We start from the raw sequence: 12,859 nt of genomic DNA on the forward strand, positions 1-12,859 counted from the left end.
AACAACTGAAGTAAGGGCTTGTGAGCTAAGTGGTTTGACCTTTTCTGTCCAGACTGAAAAGTTGCTGTACTGAAATGGGCATTTCAAATAAAATTAAACTGCAATCATGCAAAAATCTTGTGGGCTGCTAGGCCACAGTGATCACTGGCCCCCTTTACAATGCTGATACATGAACACTTCAAAGCACAGGAGTAATACTATCAAAAACTGTTTCTGGAGTATTTTCTAAATCCGCACCTTTGACAGGACAAGGAAGCCAGTGTCGTCAGCCCCTTCTCTCAGGCCAACATCCCTGGCATTGGGGCCCAGTTACACTCAGCCAGTTTTGATGGTGGTCCATGCTTTTCCATTACCAAATTCAGAATTCCAAACCAGACATCTTCTGTGGCACTCCATCATTGTACAGGCATACATTACCTCCCGTACTACCTGCTTATTTTCTTGCCAAGCAACTATTGCCTCAACTTACCTGCACTGTCTTCCTCAGCCACCTCTGAACTAGAACACAACCAAATCAACCTCCATCCTCAAATGATCAATGTGTCTTTTTGGTGGATCACTTGTGTTGTTAATGTAAACTTGTACAAAATATCATATAATATGATTGAAGGCAGCTAACTTCCTTCATTTATGTTAAGAGCCTAACCTAAGAAACATTACCATTGTTACTTTCTGAAAATCCACATAATTTGTATCTGGCTGTTTGCTATTGTCCACTGGAATTTAGAAACGTGATTCATTACCTTTCTAAGTCCAAACTACCAGCTGCTTATGGCTAATGAATGAATGTTGATGCTTTCCAATATCAGTTTCAAGTTGATTCTGGCCATAATTCCTGAATTAAAAGGACAGTTAAGTGTGCTGCGCCACCTGTATCCTCCTCTGTCTAAAAAAAAAATGCCTTAAATAGTTCTGTTCTGTTCTGGAACTTTCCCAGTATCTGTGGTAAGAATGCAGGTTGAAAGATGAGGTATTTTCCAGGTCTTCAGAATTAGTAGAAAATTAAGGTACTGTTTTCCTTCAAATTTGTGTGGGAAATTTTAAAATAAAGTAGATATACTGTAGCTATTTGAAAATTGGAAAGGCTTGTATCTAGTAGAACTAGTTAATCACTGTTCCAAGCATAAGGCCACACTAGAGCAAATTTAAAATTAGTATGCTCAGCAAGAACAAAGAGTAGAACAGAAAAGGTCAGAGCAGCAAACACAATATGCTGGAGAAAAATCAGATGCTCTTTTGATACCATAATAGCACAGGAACAGAGAAAAAGGAGAAAGTAAGTTCAAGGCAAAAAAAGCAGTTCATGAGGAAATAAAGTATAATTATAATAAGTGATTTTCTGGAAGCTTTTGAATCAACTGTATTTGTCAGAGGTTATTAGTAAAATAATAAGATATTATAATTAAATCTCAAATTTAAGAGCCACTTTTTTTAAACTATTTTCTCTCAACTCCAACAATGTAATGTAATCCTGAATTTCCATATGGAGTATGCACAATATCCCTTGACAATGTGGGTTTTCCTGGGTGGTCCAGTTTCTTAGCTACCCCCACCCCCATTCAGCACTTCCCGAAGATGTGCTTATTGTTGTTTCAATTGATGACTGAAAATTACCCCAAGTGCCCAGCAGCAGAAATGGAGATGTTCATGGGTTAAGGGATAGAATGGGTCATTGGAAAATAAGTGGGAATCAGATTAACGTGAATGCTCTGAGAGCCAGCATTGACTTGATGAGCAGAATGACCTCCTTGGAGATCAAAAGGAAATCTAAGAGAATAGATGGAATTCTGCTTAAAAGGTATGTTCATAGTAATTCAGCTAGAATTGAGCACATATGAAGTCCCACATCTGCTTGATCCTGAAGCACTTTCCAGATGGATCAAAGGGGATTATATTTATTTACACAACAGAAGTTTAGGAAATTGGAAGGATGTTTAAAATTTCTCAGTAAAATATTGCACATTTTATATTATTACAAAAAGCTCAAGTCAATATGTTCAAATACTTGAGGTCAGTGGAGTAGACAACTAATTTCTTCATGAAGTCCTTGAGATTTACGATTTATCTTTTTGATAACTAGCACATCAATGATTAAGGATCAACTTTATTTGCCATATGCAACAAAAACAAACAACTTTCAACAATTATGCAGAATTAAGAATTACATAAAAATAAAGTTAGAAGTGCAGATATGGAGTAAATGTATATAAATACAAAAATACTGGCATGTATTTACAATGTAAACAGCATTGTAAAAGGTGGTTTAAAATGTTTACAGAGAAGTACAGTGACTGAGCGAACAGAGCGGTTGATGGGTCTAACTAGTATGGCTGATTAGATTAACTGCCTGTGTGGGGAAAACTCTTAAGATGGAGTGAAGTTTTTGTTTTAATAGCTCTTTCAGAATGGAGCTTTTGGAAAAGGAAGTTTGCAGGATGGGCAGTACAGGCCATGATTTCTTCTGTCTGCTTCTTTTGATTTGGACACATACAAATCCTGCAGCGATAGCAAACTGTAAACTGACTCTTCTACTGCCCTGACAGTTTGCTGAATTTTCATATGTTGTGAGAAAATGCTGCACAAAACCAGACAGTAATTGCTGATGTAAGGATTTCTACCAGTATGTTCTTGGGAAGATGGATTTTACCAGTTGCTGTTAGAAATATATTTTCTGCTAAGCCTTTTTGTTAATGAAAGAGAATTAGTTCTCCCAGATGAGGTCCTGCAAAATAATGATGCACTGGAACATGAATGTTGAAACTGGGCTAACTGTAGAGTTGTTGATGATGGGTGAATTTAGTGAAGACATATTTCTCCTTAAGTTGATATGAATTTCCATGGTTCTGAGGGCATTCAGCACCAAGTTATGTGATTACACCAGGTTACTGGCTTGTTTACTTTTTGGTGGTAGTTAGATTTGTCCCTTCTGGTGATTAATCCTATGACGGTGGTGTCATCTGCAAACTTTATCAGTTTAAATGATGTATCACTAGAGATGCAGTCACTGGTGTAGAGAGAAAATAGGAGAGGGGTGAGAATACACTGCTATGGTGCACCAGTGCTGACTGAGTGGGAAGATGAAATGTGTTGCCTTGTCACACATACTGCCTCCTGTCAGAGACAAATTCTATTCTATCCCCCATCAAGAATGATTTAGAGCTCTCTGCTTCTTTCTCAATAAAAGAACCAACCAGTTCCCCTCCAACACGACTCTCCTCCATCTCTCAGAACTGGTCCTTGCCCTCAACATTTTTTTTACTTCTCCTCTCTTTCTCCAGACTATGGGAGTAGCCATGAGCCCCAGCTATGCCTGCCTTTTCATGGCTATGTACAGCAGTCCATGTTCCAGGCCTTTCCCCAGTAATGCTCCCCAACTCTTCCTCCACTACATGGACGATTGCATTGGTGCTGCTTTATGCACCCATGCTGATCTCGTTAATTTCATCAACTTTGCCTCTATCTTTCACCTGCCCTTAAATTCACTTGGTCCATTTCTGACATCCCCCATCCCCCCCCCCCCCTTCTCAATCTCACTGTCTCCATCTCAGGAGACTAACTGTTCACTGGTATGATTATAAACCTACCAATTCCCATGGTTATCTAGACTATATCTTTTCCCACCCTGTCTCCTGTAAAGATACTATTCCCTTTTCTCATTTTCTTTGTCTCAGCTGCTTCTGTTCCCTGGATGCCACTATCCTTTCCAGGACACCAGAGGAGACAACTTTCTTCAAAAAACAGGGTTTCCTTTTCTCCACACTGATGCTGCCTTCACTCAAATCTCCTCCATTCCCTGAACATCCATGCTCAACCCATGCTTTAACAGTGACAGAGTTCCTTTTGTCCTTGTCTACCACCCCAACCAACACATCATTTCCACAACATCAGTAAAGGGATCAAGGGGAGCAAATATTTCTTTAGCTCTTCACTTTCCGCAGGGATCGCTTACCCCCCCCCCCCCAATTCCTTTGTCCACTTGTTCCTCCCTACTAATCTTCCACTGGCATATATCCCTGCAAATGGTCAATGTATCTGCCCATTCACCTCCATTCAGGGTGCCAAATTGTCAAATTGGGTGAGGCAATTATTCACCTGCAGATCTGCTCGGGTTGTTTATTGTGTCCAGTGATCCTATGCGATCTCCTACTATTGTGAAACATGCCATAAATTGGGGGACCACTTCATCAAGCATCTCCACTCCATCCACCAAAAGTGGAACTTCCCTGTGCCCAAACATTTTGATTTCCCATTCCCATTCAAACATGTCTCTTGTGTCACCAATAGGCCACCCTCATGGTGAAGGACAACACCTTGTATTCCGTGTGTGTAGCCTCCAACCTGATGACATGAATATCAATTTGTTGTTCCAGTAAAAAAAAATTCCCGCATCCCTCCCCTCTTCTATTTCCGACTCTGGCCTCTTACCTCTTCTCAACTGCCTATCACCTCTTTCTGCTCATCCTCCTTCTCTTTCTCCTGTGATCCACTCTCCTGTCCTATCAGATTCCTTCCTCTCCAGCCTTTTATCTTTCCTACCCACCTGGCTTCACCTATCACCTTCTAGCTATTCTCCTTACACCCCCCCCCCCCAATTCCTACTTTTATTCTGTCGTCTTCCCCTTTTCTTTCCTGAAGAAGTGTCTCAGCCTGAAACATTGACTGTTTATTCATTTCCAGGGATGCTGCCTGACCTGCTGAGTTCCTCCAGTTTTTTTTGTGCATTACTTAGTATTTCCAGCATCTGCAGAATTTCTCATGTCAGAGAGGAAGCTTGTAAACCACCTGAAATGTTGAGGAACATTTAATGCACTGCAAGAAGCCATATAGTTCCTGCTTTTAAGAAGAAATGTCATGCAAGTCAATTGGACCGTCCCTATCCTAGTCTTCATAATTTATAAAAGCAAATGAAATAAATAATCAGGCACCAGTTGAAGTGAATTCATTTAAAATAACCAAATATATGCCGGGCAATTGTGGTGCTTGCTAGGTAGAGCCTATACCTAATCACCTAAATGGTTTGAGGAGTTAACAGTATTCTTGATGGGAAAATTGGTAGTGCATATAGTTTTCCACATCATTTTATTTGCAGTGCTATATAAGTTACTGTTGTTTCAATCAGGGTCAATGTCTACATAGATTATGGCAGGAGTATAGATCAGTAGCAAGATAAGGGAACAAAATTTAGGATCATTGTAATTGACATTTGGCTGAGTTGTGTGGTGATTTGAATTGGAAAGTCCTCGAGTCGGTACTGGAATTCTTCATGTTCCCATTATACACAACTAACCTGGGTTATCTTGACCAAGCAAGGTAATTACATTTGCAAGTAATATTTAACAAAGAAGAACTCTGTGGTTAGAAGAAACAAGTCAAGAAATTATTGTATAATTATTGTTCTTGTCTTTTTGAAGTCCAGTTTTGCAGCAAGGAGTTTAAAACAATGGCACATTCTTTTGGAAATTTGAATTTAGCAGGTGCTGTTTTAAATTTTCCAATCGTTACATGTTTAGCTGTTTAATGATTAGAAAATCAGGTGCAAAAGATGCCTGAATTCCCAGTGTGCACTATCAACAACCAAGTTTCTGTGCTGACGGTACATTATTCTAAAATTAGAAGCCACGCTAATCAGTAGCAAAGTAACCAGCACAAACAAATAAAGTATAGTGGGAAGATGGCCTTAAGGTTAACTAGAAAGAAGCCTTGGCTTTACTGTCCTCAGAGTTCCAACTGCATAACAGACATGATCAAATCAACGACCTTCCTGCTGAAGTGAGCGTTGCACTCTAAAATGTTATGTGTAAAATAGCTCTTGTTGGTGTGACTCAGTAGGAACAGCTAGATGTTAAGAATATGCAGAAGAAATATAAGGTGTTAGATAGATGAGCTATAAAAATAATTAGATTAGCTGGGCTAATTTACTATCAAGTATATAAGAAGAGAGAGCTTGTGCAACAGAGAGTATAAACTTTAACCAATAGCTTCTGATGTATTATTGCACAATTCCAAGTTGTGAGGTCAATTGTTATAAAGACATTATTTAAATGAGAGTTAGTTTAAGTATTTTGAAAGGAATATAATAAAATAATAACAGAAAATTTAGGGACATAGTTAGAGAAGTCAGGGCAGGACAGGAATGGATGGATTGGGCTGGACAATCTTTCCTTACTCACAAATATAAAGTTTGTGTTGTCAATGAATGGCAACACCACTAGAGTAGGGTACATGGGCAAGCTTCTAGAATGTAAATAAATCTTGCAGTATATAAGAATATACAGGTGACTAAGATATCATTGGAAAATGGCTTACTTGATGTTTTCCTTTCTCCTGTTGATTGGAAACTTATTTTTGTGGCCTTACTTTGCAAACAATTCTGTCTTAAAGTTGCACAACTTTGTATGTTGTTTTCCCCTATACTTTTTAGTGCTATGTAATTCAGCTTTTCTCTATTTACCTGCCATCTCATCTTTATCGGTACTTGCTCTTTCCATCCTCTTTTCCAGTGCCCAGCATCTAATTTCCCATTACTATTTCCCACTGCCAAGCTGAATTAAGTTGGTTCCACCCTGAGTGACTGATCTCAAAGCATGTTGGTACTCCATCTCACCACTTAAAAGAGGCATCAGCTGCGGAAAAAACCTTAACACAAACCGTTTTCAACTGGTATGACAGAAGCCATGCAATGATGGAATCATTCAGAAAGTTTTCATCACTTTTGCATGTGTTCATAACAGAACTGAAATCCCCTGAAAAGTAGAAAGACCTCTTAGAAGACAGAAGATTTGCATAGCCTATACATTCTTATGAACCTTTTAAGATGTTGCATGGTACAATCTCAATGTAGCTGATGAAATGCAGATCTAGGTATGCAGAGTACAGTACAATTGGAAAATATGATAATAATATTTGGGTTTGACTGTTGGAAAGTGTTAGTATTTTCAGGACCTCTAGGAGTAGAAACATCTGCATTAGGGTTTGTCATGACTGCAGCAGCATGGGAGGAAGAAGCAGCACTGGATATTGGCTACAGAGGAGATCAACAAGAATGTTGCTTGGATTTGGAGCAGTTCACTGATGGGGAGAAATCAGATGAGTTAGATTTGCTTATTCTGAGGTTGAGAACGTTACGGTACATAAACCTATAAGGCGGAGGTTGATAAAGTAAGAGTCTTGACTTTCCATTGTGGGGGTGTCTAAGATAAGAACCTACTGATATAAGGTAAGGGATCGAGGGTTCAGAAGGCACCTGAGGATTTTTTCGATGGTTGTTATCTGGAATGCAGTACCTGGGAAGATGGTGAAGTCGGGTGCTCTCACAACATTTAATAAACCTCAAAACAAGGACTTAATTTGTTAAGGCATAGACTGCCACAGACCATATGCAGGTAAATGTGATTGGTATAGATATTCGGCAGATGGTCATGTTTTACCTTTTATGACTCTATGACTGATCAAAAGGCAGATGAGTGCCTCAAGAAGGGTCAGATATGAGTTTTTGGTGAATGCAAGCTACTTGAGAGTTGGGAATAACAAACAGCCAGTCTGAATGGTTGGACCTTGTTGGCCAAGGATTATGGGATAGAGGGAAGATAAAATTTTAGGATCAGAATGGGGAATGTGTCAGACCCTAGCTTCAGGGTTCAGCAGAGTTCTGTTCAGGAGTCAAAAATGTAATCTCAAGTTATGCAAAGGTGGCTGTTGGGAGTCCAGTGCTGATTGAGAGTTGATCAATTACCAGAAGTTTCATAATTGTGAGTCTTGAGAGTGGAAGCCAATTGTTCATGGAGTTGGAAGAGGTGATCAGAAGTCTGGGTTGATCAAGGGTCAGTCTTACTTGATTAAGTAGGTTACTGGGGGTGAAGACCAAATTTGAATACAAAGAACTGGATGAGGATTTGTATAATAGTCTCTTTCTGTGTGGCATAATTAAACCATTGTCGTTCCATGAGTGATCACTGACTCAGAAGACCATGATCCCATTTCCTTGCAATGTTTTAATGTTGTTCTCTAAATGACAACCCTGAAGTTTCCACAGACTAGTTGAGGAGTGGAAAAACAACCTGAGATACTCAGCTGAATTTTCAGCACAGCAATAAAGGCGGCAAAAACATTGCTGCTGCATCCAGGTTATAGTTCTCATCCAGGAAATAACACCCAATGTGTACACAGCAGACTCGCACAAACAGTAACAAACTCATTTCATAACAGCAGGAGCTGAGAAATACACACACATTTTTTTTCCAGTGCTAACTTTCTGAAAGTTTATTGCTAAAGTGATAAATTGCCAAATTGACTTGTTAGTCGAGCACGAACCGAGGTACAGTGAGAGCTTTTGTTTGGCATCCAATCCATGCCGATCATTGCACTGTATCAGTACATCGAGGCAGACCAAGGAAAAAGCAGTAACAACATGCTGCATGAAGCATTTCAGTTATAGAGGAAGTCCAGTGCAGGTGCAAGGCCATGACAAGTCAGATTGTGGGGTCAGACGTCTATTGAATTGCACAAGGGTTTCTATTATAAGGGGATTTATAACAATGGGATAGAAACTGTCCTTAAACCTGGTGCTACATGCTTTTCAGGTTATGCTAATTTCTGAGTTGAATCATAATACTCTGGAAATTCAACCTGGTATTTCTGAATGTGATTCTTCATTGTCTGCAATTTAAGAGCTTTGCTTGGGAAATTAGGTCACTTTGTCTTTGTTCAGCCAACCCAGAATAATGCTTTCATAGTAATCTTTAAAGATGTTTGCCTGTGCAGGAACTAGACTCATGACTTTTGTATCTTTCCTGCACTCATTGGCCTATCTTCCCAAAGTCAGCTGATGACACAACACCATCTAATCCAACTCACAGCTGCCCTCCTCCACCTGCCCCACCCCCACCCCCAGCATTTACCTGCTCCCTCCTTTCCTCAAGGAAATCTCCATTTGGTTTTCCCTTCAACTAATTTATTATCTCCAGCCATAATCCCCAGGCTCTGATGTTCAAACAAAACTTCCACTATCCATTTCACCAAGGTTGTGGTATCTGGTTAGATCTCACTGTTGGCTTCAACCAGACTTTGATACTGTCTCCCAATCTGCACTCCATTTAAAGTGCCTGGACCCTTGTGGTTAACATGCTTGGAAGTGTGCAATGTTCTAATACGCCTTGAGCTGAAGTCAGTACCGAATTTTGCTTGGGTGGATGTACCACTGAAACACTGCTGAGGCTGCTGGTCCAGTTCCATAACAATTATATTTTGTCTTCAGTCCATCATTAATTTTAATCAAAATACTTGAAAGGTTTAATTAGCACCCATGTATTTCGTACTCTGATTTTATTTTCTTTGATCTCAACAGTGGGTCACTGTAATGCAAGTAAAATCAAAGAGAACTTGATGGATAGGTGAGAGAGAAAAATGTAGGAATGATTCAAGTAAGTAAGGAAGGGGACCAATCAAAAACAAGAGAAAACCTGCAGATGCTGGAAATCTTTCATCAGTATCTCGGCCCAAAACGTCGACTGTTTACTCTTTTCCATAGATGCTACCTGGCCTGCTGAGTTCCTCCAGCATATTTCATGTGTCAATAAGGAAGGGCAAATGGGATTGAGGGAGTTCCTTTGCTGGGAACCAGCATAAATCTGGTTAGCCAAATGGCCTTCTGTGTTGTAAAAAGTAAGGAAATGGGATATAGTAATATAGCATACAGACAAATGGGAAGTAAATTTAATGATAGAAAAAGGGTAGTTGATTAATTTAATCTAGATTTCAGTTTTGTCTTCAATTATTCTTATTTCTATTTCTTTTGTTTTCCAGTTTATTCTTCCCAGCTCAAACCACTCCTTACTTGAAAACTGATATTTTCCTCATTTTCTATTTTTCGCCCTTCTGTTGCTACCTTTACTGTCCTGTCTTTTCCTACCATGTAAGTGTGACAACAGCCTGCATTTCTAAGGCACATACTGAAGGCTTGAGATAGTCATTGCTATTCTGGTTTGAATTAATGAAAAGACTATTTGTTTGTTAATTGCTTCAATTTTGATCTGGACTATCCAGCGAGGTAGTCAGTCTCAGCTGAGGGATAGTAGATTTTCTCTTAACAGCACAATTTACAGATTGGGAGCTGAAAGTTAACATGGGAGTTCTACTTCCAGTGATTTCCAGTTCATTACTTTTGGAACCACGTATGTTATGCAAAGAAGAATTGAGTCTGGCTATGAAAGCCCAGTATATGTGCATTTAAACATAAATCCTGACACAGCAGTTGCTGCAGTGAAGAATGCCTGACAAAAAGGACTTGTGAGAAAAATTGCTCCTGAGCTTACATCAAATGCAATGGTTCAGTCAGACATGAAAATATTGGTGGGGGTGGGGGGGAAGGCTGTTTAAAATGCAAAGCAAGTTTCCATCCAGGTGTATTTGTTCAATTTCAAAAGGTAAAGAAATGAAAGAAAAATTGGTAGACCACATTATTTCACTTAATGAGAAATCTGAAATCATTCTAATTTCCAATTAGAAATCTGTAAAATAGGTGTAAATAAGTAATGATTTGGATGTTGAAATTCTTTTAACTGAGAATGAATGGAAATAGTTTGTCACATGCCAGCTCTGTACAAAAGAGTGACAATGGTTTAATGTATTGGGTTCCATTGTGACTTGCTTCAGTAGGTTTTACTACAAATATGTGTATCTACTTGCAGGTGTATGGCAAGCACTAAATTCACTACATGATAAAATATTCCACACATATCGATCATGTTCTGACTCTCCATCTATTTATGTGCCTGGCAGTTTTGAAGTTAGGCCAGCATGTTTTTTCCTGTTGCTGCTTTGAAGCAAGTCTAAGTGTAATAAGATCAAAATAGCATGGTATGTGATACTTTATTATGATCTTTAAAGAGGATTTTCTTTCCTCAGCATTGTTTAATATGGAATCCTAATATACTTAAATTACTTGTGACGTTTCTGAGATATAATCTGATTAAAATAATCCAACAAAATGCTATTTAGTTTGTTTCTTCCTAGTTTCACTGCCTGAGTATGTGTGTGGGGAAGAGGCATGGTTGGAAGTGAGTGTTGGATTCATTAGTCACAGAATGGTCGCTTGTTTAGATTTCTGCTGACCAATTCCACACATCTTTGTGCTTTATTGATATTGTTAGACAGAGAAAAGATAACAATGTAGCCTGCTGACACAGAACTACATGTCAACCAAGATTCCCTCATTCCAAGTCTGACAAGTTCCAAATTTACTAACCTGGGATAAGGTATCTTCTGAGATGTTTTTCTGCGAGGAAATAGGACAATGTAACACGCATTTGTCTTCCTATACTATTTACTGATTAGTTCAGGAGAATTGCAAGCTATGGGCAAGGGACAGATTGGAGTTTGTTTTAACTGAAGAAATTTTAGGAAGGGTGGAGATGTGAAACAATAGCAAAGAAAATGTATTGATATAGATCATCTTGTGAATGTTTAACTGAGGATAAGATTTTGAAATATTTTAATGTTGGGAGGGATCATAATCACAGTGAGATACTGGCCTTCAAAATAGAAAAGGTGGAATGGTGAACTGGCAATGATTGGGTAAAAATGGAGCACAAATTTGACCACAACATGCCTGGATAAGACGGAGGTGAATGTTAAGAAATTGGAAATGAGAATTTTTTTTCTTGGTTAACTCTCCGTAGTCTATGCAGTTTGGCAATAGCAGCCGTAAAGGACATATGGAACATTTGGCAGGAAAGGACAGAGACAAAAGAGTTGCAGATGGAACTAGAGGAGGGTTGAAATGGAGTGGTTGACAAAGGTTTTAGCCTGAAGATTACTGTAGGAAGTGAAGAGAAAGTAATATGGCAGAAATAAAGTATAAACTTACACGGTACTAATAAAGAGTGGCATTCGTTTTGGCAATTACACAATTGATATATTGGCATTTGTCAACACCATGGCTAACTTCTTGCTTCTGTCTGTTTCTTTCCACAGCACGGAAGAGAATTTGCTAATCCCTTCTGTTGTTGCAGCATGATTTTGCACAAGCCAACGACTAAAATAAATCAACTTTCCAGTCCATCATCCTGGCCATCAAGATGTGCATAATATAATCGGTTCCTATAATAATGGAGACAATCTTGCTAATAACAGAATCAAAGCTCTCAGCAGGTCTGAGATTGATGTGATTTGGAGACTTCATGGAAATGACTGGTCTGGTCACTACTATGACCTCCGTGTGCCTGTTTACAGCACTCAATAACTCTTACTGAGCTCCGAGCTCATTCTTTAATCTCCGACCACACAGATCGGCACCAAAAGAAGCCAATTGTACAGAATCAAACAAATGTGCATTACAGATGCAATATCACTGTTTTAGATGTGACTGTATTTTCTATTTTTTTGTGATGGAGTGTTCCCAGATTGCGCCAACTTTTCAAGACTGTGACTGTGTTCTTTGCGCCCACTATTAGGTCTTTCCAGTGACAAGCCACAGACCTACAGTAATCAGAGCTCCTCAGTTCAATTACATTCTGTAGTTTATACACAGTGTTACTTGCAGATGTGTTTAATGTACTCTTTTGAAACTTCTAAATAAAATGAAATGTACTCCTTTATTTTTCCTTACTGGAAGTGGTGGTATTAATAAGGAGTTGATTTAGCAATCTGGTTTATCAGTAATTCCAAGTGTCAATTTGTCTATAGCCTCTTTAATTCCCAATAATGATTAAAACCACCCACGAAGAGAAATCAAACTGATTCATGTTAACTCTTGAAGTCAAAAGCTAATTAAAATACTGAACTGCTTTTTTGCTCCCTCCTACCAGACAAAACATTTTGAGTTACTTGCTGGGTTTTCTTCATCAGGAGGAATTGATCTGGA

General features: G+C 38.9%; 1 protein-coding gene across 3 annotated transcripts in view; it reads left to right on the top strand.

Annotated features, from left to right (window-relative positions):
• pcdh10a (protocadherin 10a) overlaps positions 1-12,593 on the top strand; it is a 75,281-nt gene extending 62,688 nt beyond the window's left edge. For all 3 annotated transcript variants that reach the window (XM_059965216.1, XM_059965217.1, XM_059965219.1), the window contains one exon: positions 11,971-12,593. In XM_059965216.1, the coding sequence (XP_059821199.1) occupies positions 11,971-11,990 (20 nt within the window). In that variant the 3' untranslated portion in view covers positions 11,991-12,593. The remainder of the gene's footprint in view (positions 1-11,970) is intronic.
• Positions 12,594-12,859: the final 266 nt, after the last annotated feature.

The sequence above is a fragment of the Hypanus sabinus genome, chromosome 3 (genome assembly GCF_030144855.1).
Source record: "Hypanus sabinus isolate sHypSab1 chromosome 3, sHypSab1.hap1, whole genome shotgun sequence".
In the NCBI taxonomy this organism is placed as follows: domain Eukaryota; kingdom Metazoa; phylum Chordata; class Chondrichthyes; order Myliobatiformes; family Dasyatidae; genus Hypanus; species Hypanus sabinus.